The 24,492-nt window shown below is 43.9% G+C and overlaps 1 protein-coding gene across 21 annotated transcripts in view; it reads right to left on the bottom strand.

Moving 5' to 3' along the window:
- ELF1 (E74 like ETS transcription factor 1) overlaps positions 1-24,492 on the bottom strand; it is a 145,423-nt gene that overhangs the window by 13,405 nt on the left and 107,526 nt on the right. For all 21 annotated transcript variants that reach the window (XM_043533592.1, XM_037894848.2, XM_043533549.1 and 18 more), the window contains 5 exons: positions 15,471-15,578; positions 14,649-14,813; positions 6,007-6,090; positions 4,673-4,865; positions 2,540-3,010 (listed from right to left, as the gene is read on the bottom strand). In XM_043533592.1, coding sequence (XP_043389527.1) covers positions 2,540-3,010; positions 4,673-4,865; positions 6,007-6,090; positions 14,649-14,813; positions 15,471-15,578 — 1,021 coding nt within the window. The remainder of the gene's footprint in view (positions 1-2,539; positions 3,011-4,672; positions 4,866-6,006; positions 6,091-14,648; positions 14,814-15,470; positions 15,579-24,492) is intronic.

Genomic DNA, 24,492 nt, shown 5'->3' with positions numbered 1-24,492 from the left:
GTCCAGTTGTGAAATATTTTAAACACAACAGGATGTTGAAATAGCAACATGTAGTTTTGCAACTTTTGGACGCATTATTGTCTTTGCTTCCCTGTCCTCCTGATTAAATCTTGCAGATTGTTCAGGAAGTTTTTGCTAGGTAATCCTGAAATGGCTCAGTATGGGTATCCTTCTTACTCTACAAATCGCTGTACTGTTTCCCTATTAATGTTTCATAGCATTGTTCTCCTGACTTAGATGTCACTGCATGACCTCAGTCATTTATTTCTTCATCTATTTGCTTCCTCTATATTATCTGAGTCACTTTTTGAGACTGATGAATAATTAAATCCTTAGTTATCTCTGAAGTCATATTGTTATACAGCATTTAATGGCTTTGCAATTAGGCTTTAAAGCTCTTTGGTATATGAAGGAATATTAAAAACACAGCACTAAGAGAGACTAACTTTAAATTGTCTCTCACTTTTATGCTAAATGTTAGTGTTTAATTCAGTTCAAAACTTCATCTTATATGGTATAAATAAACTTCCCTCAGAAGTTGCTTTGTCTTGTGGAAAGCAAGCAGCCACCTACTTTTTTTTAAATCTACTTTCATCAACTTTCTTTTTTAAATCCTGCCAAATTCTCCATGATTACATTTATCTAAACTTCTGGATCAGATGTACCTTTTCTCTCCCTTAAGTACATTTTGAAATGGTCCTAACATACAAGCTTCACCGAAATTAAGAATGAAAAAGAGTGTTAAAATGGATAGCATCAACTTGAAAATCATAATTCTGTTTTTATTCACTAATTTTAAAGATAACTTATTAATATAACTGAAATATCAGAGAAAAATGTTTTTTAGATTTGTTTACTTTGTTCATTTGACAACCCTTTGGAGATAGTTTCACTAATTGCTGTTTCCCTTACATAGTCCATTGGCTAGTGAATTTCCCCTGATTTATGTGGGGTTTTCATATAGCAACATGGGAGAGAAAACATTTTATAATTACATTTCTTTTAGAACAATTAGCAGCGAGATTATGGTTCATGTGTATTACCTAAAACTACGTTTATTCCAAGCAAACAATAAGTAACATAAAATCATTTTTCTGGTTTGAGACTATAGTCGTGGTCTGCCACTTCATATATACATATATGGAAAATCCACAGTTTTCTGACTATTCTCTGTGTCTCCTTAAAACTTCTTATTGACTCCTTTATATTCTATTAGTTTGTGGGGGCTGAACAGCCCAGCTGTAGACATCAGTGCTTAAAAACCTGGCTACTCTGCCACTCAGGATGCAGTCTCTACTCCTTTTAGATCAGTGGTGATTTCATTATTGTTTGCCTTTAAAAAATCCTTCTCTGAGCACAGAGAGATGAAAGAATAAAATCGTCTTCTTCTTGAAACTGGGAAATGGAGTTGTGATCAGATTAATGTTACTGATTTAAATTTGTCAGAGTTCCATGCTTCAGTCGCAGAGAATCATGTGGGTCTATTCATGCAAATCAGAATTTGATAAGATGCTTCTGAATAATGTTTTTAAGGGGGAGAGAAGAAAAAAAGAGAGGGAAATAGTAATAGTGTCACTTAATGGTAAAATGTGGACTAAAGTGCTGGGGACGTTTCATAATATCGAATTTTAAACGAGAAAAAAAATATACACCCAACTCAGTATTGTTCTTTTAAAGATTTTAAGTAAGATGGTTCCTTCCTTGCAACTCCAGAATTACAAAATAATCTTTCAGTGTGGTATAGCTCTAAGTGATTGTTCTTGAGGCATCTCTAGTCAATACACCACCAATGACTTGAAGGTGCAAAACAGTAGCATAAAGGTACTTGATTAGTGTCTAACTTACCAGTTAAGGGCTGCACTGAAATGTGACTGTCTCCCCCAACATTAGTAAACATGTAAAAGTCTCAGGAGGCCATACTGATAACTATCTTTTATAAACAGAAGAGGTATGGAAGCATACTGGCTGCTGTTCCAACAATGACAGTGGGGTGCCACTTTAGTGCTTTGCCCTGTTATCTGTGTTAATAGGTGGAATACACAAAAAGAGGAAAGAGACGACACACTACAATTTATAAGGCAATGGGTATGTCAAGAATGAAATTAAATCCCAAGAAAATTCTTTTTAAAAAGCATTAATGTAAAACACACATTGTTTGGGTTAATGTTGAAAATGCTGTCATTCACTGAGTAAAAGCAGAATTAATAAACATAACAGTGGCACAGGAACCAAATAAAGAGAAATAAGTGTTGTCAAGAATGTTAACTTTTTTCTGCTTTCTTCTCAAAGTCCTAAAGATTCTTTGCTACTGTAATGCTGCAGAATTAAGATTTGCAATTTTCTTCCCTTTCCTAAATATAGAGTCTTAGCAGAGTACCCATTTTACAATGTAACAGAAAAACCAGACCAATTTATTGATCATTCACACTGTCTTCATATCACAATAACTGAATTAAGAGAGAGCAATGTGGCAAAATAGAAAACAGCCACATTGGATCGTGAAAATGTTCATAAATCAACTTCCTTTACATTTTCTTACCTTATATTCTGAACAGAGGAATGTAATGTTTCATCCTGCATGTTACTAGCTACAGTTGCATGTCCTTCTGCGATGGATTGCACTGGCTGCATTACATGAACTGTCCGAAAAAGCTGAGTTGGATGTATTGGCTGTGCAGATTGCATTGTCCTCAAAACATCAGTTGTAAAACCAGGTATCTGCTGTTGTACAACTTCCACGGGGTCCTTAAGTTTAGTAGACTTAGAGTTCCCGGTTGTTTTTAGAACTGTGGTGGATCCTCCTCTTGTTCCTGTGTTAGAAGATGCTCTAGATCTGCCTGATTGGTTTCTATTAGTCACAGTTGTTGACAATAAAGAGGAATCTGAAGACTCGGTACTGGGACTCGGATCCTCATCATCTATGTAGATAAGATCTTTCGGCATTTCTTTAAACTGATACACCAAACGCTGACCTTCTACTTTAGCCAGTATACCTCTTTGGTAATAGTATCTGTTCAAAGCAGGCACATACATCAACAAGTTATATAGCATAATTGGCTATGAAAAAAGACAAATCATCATCAGCAATGAAGTGGAGGGGTTTTTGTTTATAAATCTAAATAACAATCATTGCCTACTGACATTTTCTGTTACCCTTCTTTATGCTCAAGGAGGGAGACATATTATATATCACTCAAAGCAACTTGCACTTCATGATACCAATATTATTATTTGTTTTATCACAATGCCTAGAGTTAAATGACACTTTGATAATCCTGGTAAAATGGCAATATCTTGCCTCAAATCTCCCATCTCTGTCAAATATTCAAATTCTTTCTTTACTATATAAAGTGCATAATATATAGACTATATAAAGAACTAAATTACATATCACTATAGGGTTCTTGTAGAGCAAAGGGGAGGGGATAGGGAAACATTACTTTCCATTGTGTTTACAAATTGACTTACAATAAAGGTGCAAAAATATAGAGGGTTGAGGTGGGGAGAGTGCTTTAAGCAAATTTTTTATTTTTATTACAGTAGTGGTTAGAATCTCCAAACAATAAGGAAAATGTTTTAAAATTAGGTTTGCATCCATATATGGTTGTGCAATTGCTCACCTACTTTGCACAAACTTTTCTGTATGAGCAAGTTTCCAGTTTGCACAAGTACTCATATATGATTAAATCCTTTTCTAGTCATCTGTACATGCAGATTGGGGAAGTATGCACAGACCTGAATTCTGCTGGGGCAGAACACCCTCATAGCTTGGATTTGAAACTGAGTCATATGGCACATATTAAAGTTAATACAATTATTCCAAATAATTTGATGGTCATCTTTAAGTTTAGTTTACGGAAGTTTGTTGTAAAGGCTTGTCACTCAGACTTTTCAGTCTCCTGAAACTGCCTGTGCTTGGTCTTGAGGAAGTATTGGCTACTCAAATCATCCTACATTATTAACTACTGTGGGAGATATATCAGTTACCAGTAATGCTTTGAGTAACTGACCATGGAAATGATTGTATTGAATTTATTAGTTTTACAATAGTTTTTACAACAGAAGTGAAGGTGCTTCATTTGCAATGGGTGTCACTAATTTTTTTAGGTTAGGGATGATTTACCTCTATTTCTTTAAATGTGCAAAGCATAAAAAACCATGCAAGTTGTACAGCTTACTATACATAAATCAGATATTTTGCCTCTTCAGTAAAGTTGCATTCATTTAAAACAATCAATCCAATATTATCCATATTAAAGAAGTGTAAAAAAATCCAGACCCAATAAAAAAGAAAGCTCTGAGTTTGCAGGATTTCTACAGAATTACATATACTTGCACTTTAAGCACTTTGTAAACCCCACAAAACAAATTTCTGCCAATAAAGCAGATTCGTCATTGGACATCAGTATATAATCTTTTTTTAATCTTCTACTGTATAGTTTGCTCTGTAGAAACTTCAAATTATGCTTTTAACTTTTAGATTTCTGTAGTCCACCCCGCCACCTCTCCCTCCTTCCCCTGTGCCCCCGCCCTCAAAAAAACAGCTTCATATTTCAAAAACTGGAGCTCATCTTAGGAAAAAGCCCTTCACAGATGTTAAACAGATTACAGCGAGCTTTCAATATATGAAAATGTTGTGACAAAAATAATCAACTGTTAAACACTCACATACCTGAGAGCTCTGCCCATTGTTTCATAATTCATATCAGGTTTGTTTTTGTGCTTTCCCCACAATCTGGACACAGCCTTGGAATCTACCAGTTTAAAAATGCCCTTTTCTCTCTGAGTCCATTTGATATATTTGGGACACGTAGCTTTGTCCTGGAGCAGTGCTAAGAGAAACTCCCAAAGATAAATTGTATTTCCTAAAAGAAATAAATAAAGCCTTTCAGGAGATATAAACTCCCCCAAATGCACAGTTATATTAATTCCTTAACTTTTATTTAAGTCACAAATACAACAAAGCTCCAGGAACTGAGTGCCTGTTACTTTCTGAACAGACTGTAATTTTGGGTTGAGAATTCCTACACGTGACTATCCTTCCATTCCAACTGAATTATTTCTTAACAGAACATTATTATTTTGCCATCTTTGGCTCTGAATCAGCAAAGAACTCAAGTCCAGCCCTGTTCAGCAAAGCAGTTAAATATACACTACAGTACCACTCTACTGACTGGGAATTAAGCAGGTGCTTAAGTACTTTGCTGAATTGGGGCCCGCAGGATGATTCTTTACAAGTTCAAGATATCCTTACTTTCATGTTTTAACAATTACATATAATATGTGCAGTAAATAATAGCTTATGCCATGCCAAACAAGAAAGCAACTGAAGAATATTAGGATCCATTGGCAAAAACAGGATGATTCTGCTGAATAGTTTGCTATAAAATAAAATGATTCATGATATCAAATTATATTCTCTGTTAGCTGTTGGTTTTGATTTTATTAATGGGAGGTGGGGGAGAACTGAGATAGCAGAGAAGGGATTATCAGGGAACTTTCTGTGACACTTTTCTTCTGGTGGCTTCACTTTTTTCTTAAACAAGAGGACTGCTCTTCCTGCCACCCAACTGTAAGCTTTGATTATCTCCTTATGCAGATTTAGAAACAGGCAGATGAAAAATGTTTCCAAATATCAGCTGTTGAAGCAACAGCATCCCAAGAAACACTACTACAATGCAAAGCATCCCTCTAGACTTGACCTGAAACAGAGCAGCGCTTGTGGGGGGTTGAAGATCTCCCAAGATCCTGTTAATAAGCTGAAGAATGGATTATTCCTCCCAGGAACTGAGTATCTTCCAAAGGGATTTTCTGCACTTTTCCACCCTCTCCCTGCCTCCTCCCTGCTTTAATAGAGGTGGCAACCATGTCTTCTGAGCGCGTGGCAACACAAGATTTATTTTTGCATACTGAGAAAGCTGGTAGGCTTCATTCTTATGTTACCCAGATTCAGTTTTCAATTTAAAACACTGAAGACAAACATTCTACTCAAACCATCACACTTACCCTTTCCATCTTTGTTTTTCTTTTTCACTGATATGTTTGGAGTTGTTGTAGGGGATTCAGGACGAGAAGATTTGGACTTTTTCCCTGAAATTAAACCACTATTATGTAAATTTCAACATAAAAATGTGATCTGGAAAAGAACATTAACTCATTAAAATCTTTGTTTTTTTATATTTCCTCCCCATCTCAACACTTACATTTCTTCTTAATGGCCCATTCCTGTAAAGTGCTGAGCACAGTCAATGCTCATTGACGCTAATAGGTATTGAGGGCACTCCACATAGCACTGAGCAATGTAACTGTTCTTGCTTCAAAGATTTTACCTATTTTTCCAAAGCTAGATACATAAATTATATACTTCTGCTTTGAAATCTGTATATTTTTTTGTTCATTCTAGGGCACCTAAAGGCAATTAATAGTAGTTTAATTCATCTTTTTTAACTGTATTTTTTTAAATTAAAAAGCTAGATAAAATACACAGCACTGTCTTGTCTAGCTAGCATCGAAACTTAATTTAGAGACAAAACAAGATTCTTTAGCTCTTTAATATACGAGAAGAATGCTCCATTGATAGCAGTGGTCTCCACTGCCAATGTGGGGGAAACATTCATTTTCAATCCTAAATTCTCACACATTTGGCCTCCAGTGGCTAGAAATACAAAAAAGGAGGGTAGAAGCAGCTCCCTTTCATTGCCTTGCTGCCATCAAACAGGGAGTGACATTAATAGGTTCTGAAAAAGCATCACATCCTTTTTTAGCCAGAAATATGGTGGCTGTGTTTCAAGGCCCCATTGAAGAGTGGGAGGGAGGGAGGGAATAGTTACAGCTCCTGACAAGAATGAAGAGCATTCCTTTGAAAAAATTAGAGATCAGCTATTCGAGTAGGATCAAAAATGAAAATCTCGCATATGTATTTCTTAACAAAATCCAGAATCTGTTTCTCTATTGCTCCCCATTCATTTAGATGTCAGTTTTTATAGCATTGTGTTTTGGTCCTGAACCCTCAAGACTGAGTTTTCTGACAAATACTAAGCAAATCAGGTTTCCTAGTTACCCTTTGGCAATGTCTAGACACAATGAGGATTTTATTTTACATATTATCTCTGCTCTGTTGAGAAGCAGCATAGTCCAGTGGACTACTCTACTAGTAGCTCTACTACTGATAACATGCATGACCTTGGGCAAGTCATTTCATGGTCCCTCTATTTACCCTCTGACCCTTTCCCAAAGAGTTGGTCTTGCCTGTGTAGCATGCAAGCAATCATCTGCACATTGCCTAGCACACCAGGGCTCCATTCTTGGTTTGGCCTCTAAGTGCTACCATAATACAAATAATAAAATAACTCCGTTACAGAGTCAAGATTTTCTCATTGTGAGGAATTTTCATATTACTTTGTCATTAAACCTACTCACTTCCGGACTGACCTGTCAGTTTTATAGTACCAGAGCAATATCTTCAGGGTTCACATGCTCTGCAGTTCAGCAAATGCTACTCACTGAGGTTTTGTAGGAGCTGAGGAACTATGAGTTTTAGCCTATGAAATAGAACCTCATCCTTTACTGGATGGTGAAGGCCATCTCGGCCTTCTATTGGCCTGAAAAGTCAATATCCCCTTTGGCAGCGTGGGTAGGCAGGATACCAGCTGGGGTTTTTTGGAAGGCACTGCAAGGCCTCTGCTCAGGCAGCCATCTTTTGACATTGACAATCTTTCTAAGTATCTATATTTGCATGATCTTCCTTCTGGAAAAAGCTTTGTTGAAGCAACTGTGTGAGGCAACTCTGGCAATGTTTGTTTTCTTCCCCCCCTTCACTTAGGATTCAGGGCTGGTTATGGGGCAGAAACCGTACTGATCATGTTGGCCAAGGACGTCATCATGGGTATCAACAAAGGTAACTCTTTCGGTCATGGGTTCTTGACCTTGGGGGTCACAACCACCCTTCATTTCTTTATGGCTAGATGCGGAGGGGGGTGAAGTCCTGAAATATTTCTGTTGTCACATGCGGTCAGTATATAACAAAGGTTGAGACCCTTTGTTTTGGATCTTTAATTTAACTGACCATGAGGGATTGCTGAAATGTCTGTGGTGCCTACCAGGGTTAGATGGAGTCATCTTGAATAGCTCAGCTACTTTTGTGCAAGAAGTCCTATAAGATTGTTTTGGGTGAAGGCTCTTCTGCCCTGAGGGCTCAGTAAGATGGGGTGCTGAAGGATTCCATCTTGTGTCCCTGCCTGTACGAAATGCATGCAAGCACATTGAGAAGGAGAGCGAGGAGACATAGACTGCAGTGCCTTTAGTAAGCTGAGAATGCCAGTTCCACATCAACAGTGGTCTGACTTTGCCAGGAATTAATTAAATTAGGGCTTGAGTGAGAACTAGGTGGTTGAGGTTCAATCTAGTCAAGACTGAGGTAATGTCTGGTAGATTAATGAAACAACCAGAAGAGCTGACCATATCATATCATAGCACCTCTGATAGAGGGCAAATCTACAATTTTTTTAAACAGGTTAGCAATTTAGGTGGTCTCAGATCCTTGATTGCCATAACAGTTTTAGCCAAGAGTGCTCCCTGCTGCACTATGTCCTGTTCCCCACATCTACTGATGGCAGGAAGGCTGTGGCCTTGAATTTTGGAAACAAACCTTGCTGCTAAAATAATCCATGCCTGTCTCATCTCAAGCCTAGACTATTGCAAGGCATTCTACTTGGACGTGACTATATCACAAGACCATCTGGAAACTGAACTTAGTACAGGACACGGGTCCTTGCTTACTGAATGATATATCACACAGCACACATAACACTGGTACTCTGTAATCCAGCCAGGTGGAGTTTAAGATGCTGGTTTTAACCTACAAAGTACTAGTTTTCTGAACCACATTACTCCAAAATTGATGTCTGACATCATCAACATTGCAATCAGTGAAGACACTCAAGCCATCATTCCCCTGGTCAGTTTCCTAATGCATCCTCAGCTCTGGAGCATATGCCCCTCTAGTTCAACAGTCTGAATTTGTAAGTCTTCAAGGTGTACTACAAAGCTTGATCAGATGTTGGGTAATTGATATTACTGTGTTTTTGTATAGGCAGTTCAGTATATATGTGTTATTTTTATTTTTGTAACTCTATTTTAACAGCTGAACAAGCACCTAGATCCAGCAAATTAATAAGAAATTTAAAACAAATTAAACTACAAATTCCATTCAATCAGTTTTAACAACAGATAGCCCAATGAAGCATGCTGCTTTCCCCCATTTAGATGTTTATTTAGCTGGACAGATAGCTTACAGAGTCTGCTAAGCAGCCTGCTATCTACTGCAAACCATGTTGTGATAAATACACAAAAACACACAACTATCGGAAATTGAGACTATTAAAACAGCTGTGACAATTAGGCTTTCACAAAGAAGACAGAAACATAGCTCTTTTCTCATTTTCTTAACAGAAACATTCTTCAAGGCAAACACTTCTCCAATAGCTTCCAGCAAAGAGTGCAGGGTATTTGTAATCTAATGCTAAATAAAACAGAGTACTTTTTTCAAATCTATCTTAGGGCTTGGCTACACTTGCGAGTTAGAGCGCATTAAAGCAGCCCCGGGTGCCCTATCTCATGACGCATCCACACTGGCAAGGCATGTAGAGCGCACTGACTCCGCGGCTAGAGTGCTCCTGGTACTCCACCTTGGCGAGTGGAATAATGTTTGATGCGCCCCCGCTGGAGCGCCGCAGCACCAGTGTGGAAACACCCTGGCCTGTTAGTGCGCTCTGATCAACCTCCAGAAGTCTCCCACAATGCCTGTTGTAGACACTCTGGTCATCACTTTGAACTCTACTGCCCTGCCCTCAGGTGACCTGCCCTTTAAATTCTCTGGGAATTTTGAAAATCCCCTTCCTGTTTGCTCAGTCAGGCGTGGAGTGCTCTCAGCGAATCTTTCCTGGTGACTATGCCTCCACGTGTCAGGCGATCCTCAGTGTGGAGCAATGGCGAGGTGCTGGACCTCATCAGTGTTTGGGGGAGGAAGCTGTCCAGTCCCAGCTGCACTCCAGCCATAGGAATTACGATACCTATGGGCAGATATTACGGGACATGATGAAAAGGGGCCATGACCGGGATGCACTGCAGTGCAGGGTTAAAGTGAAGGAGCTGCGGAATGCCTACCGCAAAGCCCGTGAGGCAAACAGCCGCTCTGGTGCTGCCCCTGCGACCTGCTGTTTCTACGAAGAGCTAGACGCAATACTGGGGGGCGACCCCACCACCATTCCAAGTACCACGATGGACACTTCAGAGCCCAGTTCAACAAGGGAGGAGGAGGAGGAGGAGGAGGAGACGGCAAGTGGAAGAGAGGGTGCTGAGGAGGAGGGAGACACCCTAGCATCCCTAGATGCATGCAGCCAGGAGCTGTTCTCAAGCCAGAAGGAAGGTAGCCAGTTGCCGCGGCAGATGCTTGTGGAAGGACAAACACCAGATGAGGTTCCCGGTAAGCGGCTTTTATTTTGAGAATGAAGTTATTCGGTGCAGGCTCTTGGGGTGAGGAGGGTTAGGGCATGCATGCTTACATGTGAAATAGGGCACTGATGTGCTCTCTCACATCGCGGTAATCGGCCTCAGTGATCTCTTCAATGTCTCATCCAGAACCTGGGCAATGCGCTTGCGCAGATTTCTTGGGAGAGCCACTGTGGTCCTTGTCCCAGTCAGATTAACATGTCTGCGCCACTGTGCTGTGAGGGGCGGGGGGACCATTGCTGCACACAGGCAAGCTGCATATGAGCCAGGGCAGAAGCCGCATTGTATTAGATGACCCTCCCTTGGTTTCCAGGTCACCCTCAGGAACGAGATATCTTCCAGGACAAACTCTTGTGGAAAATGTGGGGAGAGTATTCAGTATAGGGGCTCCCTGCAGCTGTTGGCTCTCCCCAAAGCACAGAAACCTAGAGGACGGTATGGCTGTGAAACAATCAGCCCCCCTTGACACAGTGCTTACTCACCATTTTGGGGCTCCCGTGGGTTATGTGCGCTGGCTTTGGGGCAGGCAAATTATGCTATTGTGTAGACTGTGCTTGCCCTTAAGTACGGGGGAATCATTGCTCTGTCTAGTGTGAACAATGCTGCCTCTGTTAAGTGTTGCATTTTGCCTTTACAGATGCAACCTTGAGATCTCAGCCGTCAGTGTTATCACCGGCTGAAAGACTCCAATGAATTAGGAAGAGGTCATGTAAAAGCAAAGAAGACATGCTACATGAAGTCATGCAGCAGTCCCCTAACGAGAATCAAAAATTGCAGGAGTGGAGGGAGAGTGAAAGGAGGATCCGCCAGCAGAATGAGGAGCACCGGCACAAAAGCGCGGAGCTCCAGCAGCAAAGCATGGAGCGGCTGATAAGCATCATGAAGCGCCAAGTGGACTCGAGCCAGGCACTCATAGCCATACAGGCGGAGCACTCCCGTGCCTACCCCCCCGTGCAGCCCTTGTCCCAAAACTCTTTCCCTTGTGCCCCCATGTCACCTCCAACCCACTATCCCCAACATCCAGGTTCTTATCGCCACCAGCTGCCTCCAACACCTGTACCTTCACCACCCAGCACTGAAAACTACAACCCTTACCCGCTGCACTCAACCCCCATCACCATGCATTATAGCCATCCTGAAGTGCAACACTCATTGTACAGCACTCCAGACATGAAGGCTGAGTATGATAACAGGACATATGCAAATCTGTGATTGTACCATTCCCCACCCCACCCCCTTGCCCTTTCTGTTTCCCAAGCAGTTGTGTTTCTTTTCAATAAATGGATTTTTTGGCTTTGAAAACATTCTTTATGGTTTATTGCATAAAGTAAACGATACCTTAGCCCAGGAAAGAAACAGGCACTGCAAGTCAGCGTAGCAAACACAGATTCCTACTAACATTGGAACCACTGCACTTCACTCCCGTGCAGGGCACCAAACATTACTGGTGGCTTACAGCCTCAAATTGCTCCCCCAAGGCATCCCTAATCTTGCAGCCCCATGCTGGGCCCCTCTAATAGCCCTGCTCTCTAGCTGTTCCAATCCATGCTTGAGTGAATCTTTCACCCTTCCCTTCACAAATGTTATGGAGGGTACAGCACGCGGATATAACCGCGGGGATGCTGTCATCCACCAGGTCCAGCTTCCCATACAGAGAGTGCCAGCGGCCCTTTAAACGGCCAAAAGCAAACTCCACAGTAATTCTGCATCGGCTCAGCCTGTTGTTGAACAGCTCCTTGCTGCTGTCAAGGCTCCCTGTGTAGGGTTTCATGAGCCATGGCATTAAAGGGTAAGCAGGGTCTCCAAGGATCACAATGGGCATTTCGACTTCCCGTATGGTGATCTTCTGGTCTGGGAAAAAAGTCCTGGCTTGCAGCTTCCTGAACACGCCAGCGTTCTGAAAGATGCATGTGTCATGAACCTTTCCAGGCCAGCCTGCGTTAATGTCAATGAAACGCGCATGGTGATCCACAAGCACCTGGAGTACCATAGAGAAATACCCCTTCTGATTAACGTACTTGGAGGCTAGGTGGGCTGGTGCAAGAATTGGAATATGCATCCCATCTATTGCATCCCATGCACGTTACCCCAAGTCACGGTTCTTCTGAGCAGGATGCAATTAACAGCCCTGCAAACTTGCATCAACACGATTCCAACTGTCGATTTTCCCACTCCAAACTGGTTAGCAACTGATTGGTAGCTGCCTGGAGTTGCCAGCTTCCAGATTGCAATAGCCACCCGTTTTTCCACCGTCAGGGCAGCTCTCAATCTCGTGTCCTTGTGTCGCAGGGTGGGGGCGAGCTCATCACACAGTCCCATGAAAGTGGCTTTTCTCATCCGAAAGTTCTGCAGCCACTGCTCGTCATCCCAGACTTGATGGGATGTGATCCCACCACTCGGTGCTTGTTTCCCGAGGCCAAAAGTGGCGTTCCCTGGTGGTGAGCATGACCGTGAATGCCACAAGCAATCTCATGTCGTATGCGTTACTCGAGTTGATATCATCGTCAGAGTCCTCACTGTCAGTTTGGATCTTAAGGAGTAACTCGACTGCCAAACGTGACGTGCTGGCGAGACTCGTCAGCATATTCCTCAGCAGTTCAGGCTCCATTCCCACAGACCAAAAGGGAAGACAGACCGCGCAGTATAAAAAACGTTGAAAGATGGCACCAAGTGTGGACGGAAGCACAGGGATTGCTGGGATGCGAACCGATGCATCACGGGGCGTTGGGACAGGACCCAGAATGCCCCGCAACCCCCGCCCCCTTTCCACAAGCCACACCGCCAGAATGGGAAGAGGTGCTCTGTGGGATAGCTGCCCATAATGCACCACTCCCAGTGCTGCTGCAAGTGCCGCAATGTGGCCATGCCAGTGCACTTGTTGCTGTCACTGTGGACAGACTGCAGCGCTTTCCCTACTGCGCTCTCCGAAGGTGGTTTAACTCAAAGCGCTCTACATCTGCAAGTGTAGCCAGGCCCTTAGGTAAATGAACTAAATTAATAGTATAATGCTTGAGCTACTGAAGAAGCAACTACTGTAACACTTAAATGACAAAGGCCTTACAACTTACAGTGTGGTTCTGCTTTGAAGAGTGTCTCTATAAAGATGGCATAACAAAGATCCACATTTTGTGGGTTATGATGATTCCATATTAACTATCCCAAGTACTTTTAGAATCTGAGCACATTTGCTCAGTTTATAAGTGTCCTGGAGTCACAGGGTCTGGTCTATAACCCAGCCTGTTACCAGTCTCCTGAAAGTGGCCTCTTTAGTATACCAGCGCTTAAGGACTCACACAGTTTCACAGGGGCAGGCCCGTGGCCTCCACGACTCCCAGACTGGGCCTTTGGCACCCACAATCCCAGTCTCTCTGTGTGGAGCCCTGTAGTGAATCCAGCCAACCAAGAGTCCTATGGGAGGCTATACTCTACCCAGGGCCCAGTGCTTTCAGTGAGCACTTACAGTGACACAGGCAACCTTTTCAAAACATGGTAACCATTTATTACTATGGCACACTGAATCTGAAAGTTGTTAGGTTAGCACAGACAGACAGAAGTTAAGCCATAGTCCATCTTGGTCAAACCAGTGCCACAGTCAGACAGCCAATCTTTGATGTACTCAACCTCTGGTTCTCTCTCTCTCTTTGCTTTGTCTTCCCCGGTACAACCTCCTGAGCCCACCCTTCTTCCAGTCACCTGACACTTTGCTCTCGATCTCAGTTCTCAAGTGCTGGCAGGTGTTTGTTCAGTTCTTGGGACATCATCTCTGTCTTGCTGGATTTGAGTCAGTCTAAGCCAGCTCTTGCATGACTGTATTTATTCCCCCCAGACAGCAAGGTCACACACATACACACACCTCCTGCCTCCTGTGCTGTTCCAGAAGCATTGTCAACCGAGGAACAATGCAACATACAAAGGGAAACTGAGGCTTCATAAAAATACTAGATAATTCTCACTTTGTCACAACAAATAAAAAGTACTTTTCCTATACAGCTAGCTGAGTAAGCTTAGTTTATGTTGTCTTGATGCCCATATGTAGCTCCTACTAATGTTAAAGAGCTGCTATATATACACACAAGGAGAAGAAAGCATACCACTAAGCACTTTCTATTCCAAACTCGCATATCCTGCGAACATCTTACCTTTCTTCTTCTTAGGCTGCTCAAGTTCTGGAGTGTCTGATGATTCAGCGTAAGAATCTTGAACTTGGTGAACCTCTACAACCTCAGGGATCCCATCAAGTGTGACAGATACATGAGTAACAGGAGCAACAATAATTTCATCTTCAGATGTACCAAACATATTTGCTTAGGGAAAAAGAAGACTACATTATCAATGCTTTTTACAGAATTAAATAAACTTTTAAAAAACACTTCCAATTATAAGGGAAAATTTCAATAGGTCAAGTACAGCCATAATAATGTACATAAAATTTATTATTATAATTAAGGTCTTCACAGCAGAATAGGTCAGCCCACAAATGAACAAGTCTGTTCATGTGGTTTGTACATGAGCACACATCATAACATAGTGTAGAATAATTTAATACTTGGAACAGAAGCGAAGGTTGTGATCACAACAGAACATGACATTTTCATTCATATCTAAGGTAACCTGCATTCATTCAGTTACTTTACCAACGTGAAATACAATACCCAATAACCAGATAAACTGTAGCATTTCAGCATGATATTAGATTTAAAACCTCACACACACATCCTATTTTATTTCCCTTTCTTTCATGACCTCCAATGTCCAACTCTGAGACTGATCAGCCTATGCTTATGTGAGTCCCTAAGCTGACATGTTGCATGTTGAAGCTACCAACAAAGCCAGCAAGTCTCACCTACCCACACCTTTTTATATTATGTTTATACATATAGGAAAATCCACAGTATATTGAATTTCTTCAAATTTGATTTATATCCTTCCATATAAATTTGATTTACTACTGTTAAACTCACTTATTCTTTTTTCATCCAACATAGGACCAGGGGAGTCCATATTGAGAAGTGCCTCAGCAGCTTCAATAGTTTCCATGGTTTCATCTCCATTATGACAAGATGCTTCAACTGAAAGCAAGACAAAACAAATAATTTGTAACAAGATGAAGCCTGGTCTGAAGCTTTACTAGATATTTGTTCCAATGCATTTTTTTTTAACCAGTATGTCATATCCACATTTAGCTACTACACACTATTTACAAGGGACATCATCATTGGGGAGGAAATACACATTAGAAGTATCTTCATATAGTTAAAGAACTACACTTTTAAAAACAGTTTTTATAAACTATGATATATTCCGCTCCAGCTTTGTCTATACCGTCTTCACCCACTGATGAAGTATGTGCAATAAGTACTCCCCTGGCTATCAGCTCTGAAAAGAACTAGAGCCGTGGTTTTCAAACTTTTTTTCTGGTGATCCAGTTGAAGAAAATTGTTGATGCCTGTGACCCAACGGAGCTGGGGATGAAGGGTTTGGGGTGTGGGAGGGGGCTCTGGGCTGGGGCAGGGGTGCTGGAGGGGGTCAGGGCTCTAGGATGGGGCCGGGGATGAGGGGTTTGGTGTGCAGGAAGGGGCTCCAGGTTTGTGGGGGCTCAGGGCTGGGGACTGGGGCATGGGGTTGGGATGTGGGCTTACCTTGGGCGATTCCCGGTCAGCGGCACAATGGGGGTGCTAAGGCAGGCTTCCTGCCTGTCCTGGCACCGCGGACCACGCTGCGCCCCGGAAGCGGCCAGCAGCAGGTCCGGCTCCTAGGTGGAGGCTCACCAGCAGCTCCGCGCGGCTCTTGCCCGCAGGTACCCCCCCCCCCAGCTCCCATTGGCCAGGAACCGGTCAATGGGAGCGTGAAGCCGGTACTTCCGGGGCGCAGCGTGGTGTAAGAACAGGCATGGACTAGCCTGCCATAGCTGGGCAGCACCGCCGATGGGACTTTTAATGGCCTGATCGGCGGTACTGACCAGAGCCGCCGCAACCCAGTCCTTTACATTCCACGACTTGGTACCAGGTCGCAACCTGCAGTTTGAAAACCACTGAACTAGAGCACACAGTGTATTCTGCACCATATACGTAAACTGCCAACTTCTTTCTCTGTTGGACCAAAGGGAGCAAATTCCAGAATAGAAAAAACAGTGCCAAGATGCCATGGGGTTCAGGGTGCAATCCAGACCAGTGAGGGTTGTGCCACCACTTGGTCTCCAATCCTGGGTGTCTTAATGTTTTCCTGCTCTAGCTTCCAGCCTAGGATGCTCACAAGCAGCCCACAAGCTTGCAGGTCACACTGTGAAGTGTGTGAGTGCTAAACAGCCCTGGTTCAGCAGCTCTGACCCCAGCAGTCTGTCTACAGCCCCACATAGACTTCTACCAGCCTTGGTTACAACCAGCAAGATGACCCCTACACACTCCCAGTCCCTGATTTCCCCAAAACTGTGCTCTGCTATGTCCAGCCCTTTCCCTGGACAGTTCAGAAAAATAATAGGGTTTGTTTGTCCCTGTAAAGAAGCAAAAACACCTCACATCTTATTAACTTAACTGAGGTAAATACACCCTTCCATTTAAACACAGCACTGTGTTTACTAACAATAGAACATCGGTTAACAGTTGCCAAGTAAAAGGAATAAAGAAAGAAAGGGTTACAAGAAATTAAAAGTGAAGACATGCATCTAAAAGTCTAAAATTTAATCCAGAAAGGTGCAGGCTTTGCTCAAGATGGTTTCTCGCCTATAAGCAGTTTCCAGAGACTTCAAACTGCCCCCTTTTGTTGAAGGACCTATCCTTCACAAATTGCGAGAACTCTGTTCCCTTGTGTCTGTTTAGTGAGGGATGCCAAAGATGGACATAAGAACAGTCATATTGGGGTCAGATCAAAGTTCCATCTAGCTCAGTAGACTGTCTTCCGACAGTGGCCAATGCCAGGTGCCCCAGAGGGAATGAACAGTACAGGTAATCATCAAGTGATCCATCCCATGTTGCCTATTTCAAGCTTCTGGAAAACAGAGGTTAGGGACACCATCCCTGCCCATCCTGGCTAACAGCCATAGATGGACCTATCCAACATGAATTTATCTAGTCCTTTTTTTGAACCCTGTTATAGTCTTGGCCTTCACAACATCCTCTGGCAAAGAGATCCACAGGTTGACTGTATGTTGTGTGAAGAAAGACTTCCTTTTGTTTGTTTTAAACCTGTTGCCTATTAATTTCATATTGTGACCCCTAGTTCTTGTGTTATGAGTAAATAACATGTCCTTATTTACTTTCTCCACATGAGTCATGATTTGATAGACCTCTACCATATCCTCCCCCGCCCTGCAGTCATCTCTTTTCCAGGCTGAAAAGTCCCAATCTTATTAATCTCTCCTCATACTGAAGCCATTCCATACCCCTAATTATTTATGTTGCCCTTTTCTGAACCTTTTCCAATTCCAATATATCTTTTTTGAGTTGGGGCAACCACATCTGCATGCACTATTCAAGGTGTAGGTGTATCATGGATTTATATAGAGGCAATATGATATTTTCTGTCTTATTATCTATCCCTTCCCTAATGACTCCCAACATTCTGTTCGCTTTTTTGACTGCTGCTGCACATTGAGTGGATGTTTTCAGAGAACTATCCACAGTGACTCCAAGATCTCTTTCTTGAGTGGTAATAGATAATTTAGACCCCATCATTTTATATGTATAGTTCGGATTATGTTTTCCAATGTGCATTTCTTGCATTTATCAACATTGGAGCACCCACAGGGGTGCACGTTTCAAAGAACCTCAGTTACTACTCAGGGTGAGTAACCTTCTCTTCTTCTTCGAGTGGTGTCCCTGTGGGTTCTCCACTTCCGGTGAATGTAGAGCAGTACCCATTATGGTTGGGTGGATTTTGGAGTTGCAGGTTTGGCAGTGGCAGACAGTACTGTATAACCTACTATAGTGTCCGCTCTGGTGTCTTGTATGATGGCGTAGTGTTTGGCAAATGTATGGTCCGATGACCACGTAACAGCTTTGCGTATGTCAATAATGGGTACACTATGTAGGAATGCTACTGATGTTGACATTGCTCGAGTGGAATAAGTTCTGATGCCGTCAGGAGTTTCAACATTGGGGATCTGGTAGCAGGACTTAATATAGTCAGAGATCCACTTGGAGAGCTGCTGTTTCAAAATAGCGGCTCCTTTGGAGCATTCTGCAGTAGATACAAAGAGTCTAGGTGATTTATGAAATGATTTTGTTCTGTCCAAGTCGAAGGCATTCGCCCTTCTAATGTAGAGGCTATGAAGTGCCACTTCCTGTGGGTTTTTGTGGGGTTTGGGGTAAAAAGTGGGGAGGTATATCAGCTGGTTAAGATGGAAAGAGGATACCACCTTTGGCAGAAATTTAGGGTGGGGTCACAATGTGATCTTGTCCTTAAAGAAATTAGTGGGGGGGGGGGGGGGGCAGGAGGAGGGGGGTTGGCCACGAGTGCACTTATTTCTCTGCCCCGTCTGGCTGACGCGATGGCCATGAGGAATGCAACCTTCCTGGACATGTGGAGTAAGGAAGAGGTGGCTATCTGTTCAAAGGGAGGTCTCATGAGGCCTCTGAGGACTAGGTTCAAATTCCAGGTGGGTGTGGGGAGTGGGTGGACTTCAGAGTAGAGGCTTTGGAGTCTGGTAAGGAAGCATTTTGTAGTAGGGTGTGTGAAGACAGAGGAGCCGTCCAGTTTCTGGTGGAAGGCATTGATTGCCGTGAGATGAACTCTGATGGAGCTGAGTGATAGACCTTTGTTTTTGAGTTCTAAAATGTAATCTAGAACATCGGGAAGGGGTGAGGTGCAGGGTGTGAGGGTTTTCTGTAAGCACCACATCAAGAATTGTTTCCACTTTTGGAAGCAAGTACAGCAAGTGGAGTTGTGTCTACTGTGTAGTAACATGTGTCTGACTAGCTCTTAACAGGCTAGTTTTTGCAGTTGGAACCAAGGAGGAGCCAGGCCATCAGATGAAGTTTCTCCAGTTGTGGATGGAGGATGCAACCGTCGCTCTGGGAGAGGAGGTCCAGTCTCATCAGGAGAGTTCTCGGAGGGCAGATTGATGTGCAAAGCAGGTAAGGATACCAGGTCTGCCTGGCTCAAGCTGGGGCGATAAGTATCACCTTGGCCTTGTCGTCCCTGATCATGCAGAGGACTCTGTGTATTTGAAGAGGAATCAGAGGGAATGCATACATGAGTGTCCTGTTCCATGGAATTAGGAATGCATCTCCCAGGGAGCTGGTCCTGAGTCCCATTCTGGAGCAAAATAATTGGCATTTGTGGTTCCTTGCTGTGGCGAACAGATCTATCGAAGGAGACTCCCTAAAGGGAGAATAAGTGGGATACAATTCAAGGATTTAATTCCCATTCGTGTTCCTGTAAAAAGTGTCTGCTGAGGGTGTCGGTGGTGGTGTTCGGACACCCGGGCAGGTATGAGGCCGTGATGTCTATGCAATGTCGTATGCATCAGTTTCAAAGTTTGATGGCTTCTTTGCACAGGGAGTGTGATCCTGCTCCCCCTTGTCTGTTGATGTAGAACATGCATGCAACGTTGTTGCGTACCAGACTGCTCTGAGTTCAGGCGTACCAGACTGCTCTGAGTTCTAGGAGGTTTATATGCAGATGGGCCTCGGGTGCAGACCACCTGCCTTGTGTGGTGTGGTGTTGCAGGCGTGCACCCCAGCCTATCAGGGAGGCGTCTGTGGTGAGCATGAGCACGGGGGGATTTTAGCAAAAGGGAACTCCTACGCATATATTCTCCCTTTCCATCCACCTGTACAGGGAGTTCAGCATGTTTGCAGGTGGAGTTACCATCATGTGGAGGCTGTGCTTGACGGGTTTGTATACCGAAACAGCCAGCCCTCTGAGCACCATATTTGTAGTCTGGCATGTTTCATCACGAACGTGGTAGCTGCCATGTGGCCCAGAAGTTGCAGGCATGTTCTGGTTTCGATCCTTGGGTAGATGGACACCATATGTATGAGGTGTTTGATCTTGAGGAACCTGGCTTGCGGGAGGAAGGCTCTGGCAAGGGTCGAGTCCAGGTAAGCCCCAATGAACTCTATTTGCTGTGTAGGCATCACAGTGGACTTTTGGAAGTTTATTCGCAGTCCAAGCCTTTAGAAAAGAGTGATGGTTGACTGCGTGGCCGTTTGTGTTTCGTCATATGATCGGCCCTTGATGAGGCCAGGTCTGGGAAAAATATGGTCTCTTGTTTGCGCAGGTGGGCCGCCACCACCGCGAGAGTCTTGGAAAACACTTGCGGTGCAGTGGAGAGACCGAATGGGAGCACTCTGTATTGGAAGTGAACTGTAGGAATCATCTGTGTGCTGGGTGTATTGAGATATGAAAATATGCATCTTGTAGGTCGAGGGCTGAGAACCAGTACCCTCGTTCCAGCGCCGGTATTATCATGCTCAACGTAACTATTCTGAATTTTTGGGAGCAGGTGAATTTGTGGGTCGTCGCAGGTCTAGAATGGATCGCCATCCTCTGCTTTTCTTCTGGATCAAGAAATAGTCGGAGTAAAATCCCTTCCCTCTGTGTTGTGTTGGAACTCATTCCACTGCACCTAAGAGGAGTAGGTGAGTTACTTCTTCCCGAAGTAGGTGTTTGTGAGAGGGGTCGCTGAAGAGGGACGGAGAAGGGTGAAGAGTAGGGGGCCATAAAGTAAATGGGATGGAATAGCCCAACTGCACTATTTCCAGGATCCAGCGATCCTGTGTGATGTTTCGCCAAGCGTGGTGGAAGCGTTGGAGGCCATGGCCAAAAGGGCAAGTAGGTGCTGGTGGTAAGGAGTGGTCACTCAGACCTTCGACCAAGACTTCAAAATTGCGGTTTGTTGCCTGACGGGTGGGACACAGGTTGTTCCGACTGGGTTTTTCGACGTCTGTTAGGCCTGCCACAGGACCTCCCAGTATCATACTGCTTGGACTGTGCGGTTGTATTGCTTCAGGCAATAGCTCTGGTAAAGCTGGTATCTTTTTCTCTTGGAAGGAGGGGTGTAGATCCCTAGTGTTGGGAGGGTAGCCCTGGAATCTTTCATCATGTGAAGGACTTCATTGATTTTCCCAGAAAAAAGTTTGTCTTTGTCAAACAGTAAATCCTCCACTTTGGTCTGCAGCTTTTTAGGGATGCCAGATGAGGAGAGCCAGGCCATACGTACTACCACCGCAGTAGCTGTGGTGCGAGGTTCGGTGTCAGCCATGTCCAGAAATGCTTGAAGTACTAATCTGGATACTAGCTGTCCCTCTACAAGGACTGATTTAAAATCCGCTCTTCGGTCCTCTTGGATGTCGGAGGTAAATTCAAAAAGTTTGTTGTAATTATCAAAGTCATAGCTAGCGAGAAGAGTGGTATAGTTGGCAATTCTAAATTGGAAAGGAGAGGATGTGTAAATCTTGCGACCTAAGAGGTCAAGGCGTTTGAGGTCTTTTTCCTTGGGTGTGGACCGGTAATGAGGTTGTTTAGCCCTATGGTTAGCTGCTTCAACCACGAGGGAGTTGGGCTGCGGGTGTGAGAATAAAAAGTCCATGCCATTGGCTGGGACATAATATTTCCAGTCAGCCCTTTTACAGGTTGGCAGGATGGAGGTTGGTGTCTGCCAGATAGTGTCAATCGGTTCTAATATGGCATCGTTTATGGGGAGTGCAATTTTTGAGGACGCCAAAGATTGGAGACTCTTCAAGAGTTTATGTTGATTCTCCTGTACTTCCTCCAATGGAATGTCCTGGCTGATTGCAACCCTCTTAATTCCTGAAATTGCTTGAAGTCATCTGTCATAGTTGGTGGAGGTAGCATGACATCTTCATCAGGCGAAGAAGAGGAGTTGCGTTTGGGCGACTCCATGTCAGGTGCTGGCTCTTCCGCCACTTCCTCATGTGACTGCTCAAGGGCTCTAGCTGCGGATGGCATTGGCGATCCAGGTGGAGAGAGGATCTGTGGTCTATGGGGTGAGGAGGTGCAGGAGTAGTGGGCCTTCCAGGGTGCCCAGGGGTCCCAAGATGCCCATTGCATGGGGTATGGTAGTTGAGATCCCATCCATGGGGGAACAAACCATGGGAATTGGGGTTGGTCCTTGTGATGCACATTCCTGTGAGGCGGTCTTTGTTGTGATGGAGGAGGGTCGGGTGGAGAAAAGACTGTCTCTCTGTGGTCATCATCATTGCTGTCTGTGAAGACAAAGCATTCAGCAGGAGAGGGTGGCTGGATCAAGGGTGAGCCCTCCGTACTGAGCAGAGGCGAATCTGGCATCAGGGCCACTGAGATGTCTTAATGTGTTAGAAATTGTGTCTGTGCCAGAGGGTGCGGCACCGAGAATTTAGAGTCAGAAGCCATTGGTTTAAGCACTTTGTCTTTGGTCTTGGCTGGTGCCGGTGGTCCAATGGTGGCGCTGTCAGCCAGTGCCGGATGGTGTGTCAGTACTGGTGGAGTCACCAGTGCCAACGGCGTTGTTGTTGCTGGGCCTATGTGCGCAGATGGCACCGAAGCCAGTGTGGGTGCCAGCACCTTTGGTGCTGGCCATTACATGGTCTTAACTCCTTACTTTTCTGCACTATATGCCCAGTGCCAGGAACATCGCAGGTGCTGATCCTTAAGGCAGTTGGCACCGCTGGCAAGGCCCTCGCTGGGGACTGTTTCTTTTTGCCCGTTTCCCTGTGTGGGGAGGTCAAGGCTCTCTTCCTCTTCTCGTGAGAAGGTGGAGCCGTGCTCTTGGTCGGTTCCGACTGGGTTGGAGAGCAGCTAGGAGAGAGTTTTGTTCTGCCTGTCTCCAAATCAGGTTGGAGAGATTTCTCCATAAGAATCTCCTTTAAATGGAGGTCTTGGTCACGGCGAGCTCTGGCTTTTAGATTATTGCAGTGGATGCACCTAGTTGGGACGTGCATTTTACCGAGGCATTTGACACACCAGGAATGTCCGTCCGAGCATGGTATGGGGTCCTTGCAAGAGTCGCATTTTTTAAAACCAGGAGACCCTGGCATCTTTAATGTGGCCCATGCAAGAAGGTCTAAGAATGAGACCTTAGCGGGATTCAATCCCAAAGTGGGAAAAGGGATTAAGAAAAACTAGTTTTTTGGGGGGGGGGGGTTTAAACAAAATATATACAACTATCTAAAGGTAAGGTAGTAACTGGACAGTTTTTATCTAACTAAAACTAATTTTCTCTCAAAATAGGGGAAAAGGTTCAGCACTGCCCCGAGTTCCATCTTCAGCCGAGGATGGTTGAGAAGGAACTGAGGGGGTCAGAACGCGCAGGTGCAAAACAGACTCCAACGCAGCTGCGAGACACCAACTGCACATGCGTGTCCTGACCAGGCACTGCTACTGAAGATCTCCAATCAACGGTGCAGGATGCACCGACACCTGAAGTGGAGCACCCACAGGGACACCACTCGAAGATCATCATCTTGTTCTAGTGACTTATTACTGTTTAATTTATCACTTTGTTCCAAATCTTCCTCTAATTACACCTGAATCTGGGACAGTTCCTCAGATTTGTCACTTAAAAATAATGGCTCAGGTTTGAGAATCTCCCTCACATCCTCAGCTGTGAAGACCAATGCAAAGAACTCATTTAGTTTCTCTGCAATGGCCTTATCATCCTTGAGTGCTCCTTTAGCATCTCGATCATCCAGCAGCCCCACTGGTTGTTTAGCAGACTTCCTGCTTCTGATGTACTTTTAAAATTTTTTGAGTCTTTGGCTAGCTAGATGATCGAGATGCTAAAGGTGATAAGGTCAAGGTGATAAGGCCATTGCGGAGAAACTAAATGAATTCTTTGCATCCGTCTTCACAGCTGCGGATTATATTTTTACACTTCACTTGCCAGAGTTTATGCTCTTTTCTATTTTCCTCAGTAGGATTTAACTTCCACTTTTAAAAGGATGCCTTTTTGCCTCTTACTGCTTCTTTTACTTTGTTGTTTAGCCACGGTGGCACTTCTTTGGTTCTCTTATTATGTTTTTTAATTTGGGGTATACATTTAAG

This window comes from Chelonia mydas, chromosome 1 (genome assembly GCF_015237465.2).
Source record: "Chelonia mydas isolate rCheMyd1 chromosome 1, rCheMyd1.pri.v2, whole genome shotgun sequence".
NCBI lineage: Eukaryota > Metazoa > Chordata > Testudines > Cheloniidae > Chelonia > Chelonia mydas.
This window is presented reverse-complemented; position numbering and strand designations above follow the sequence as displayed.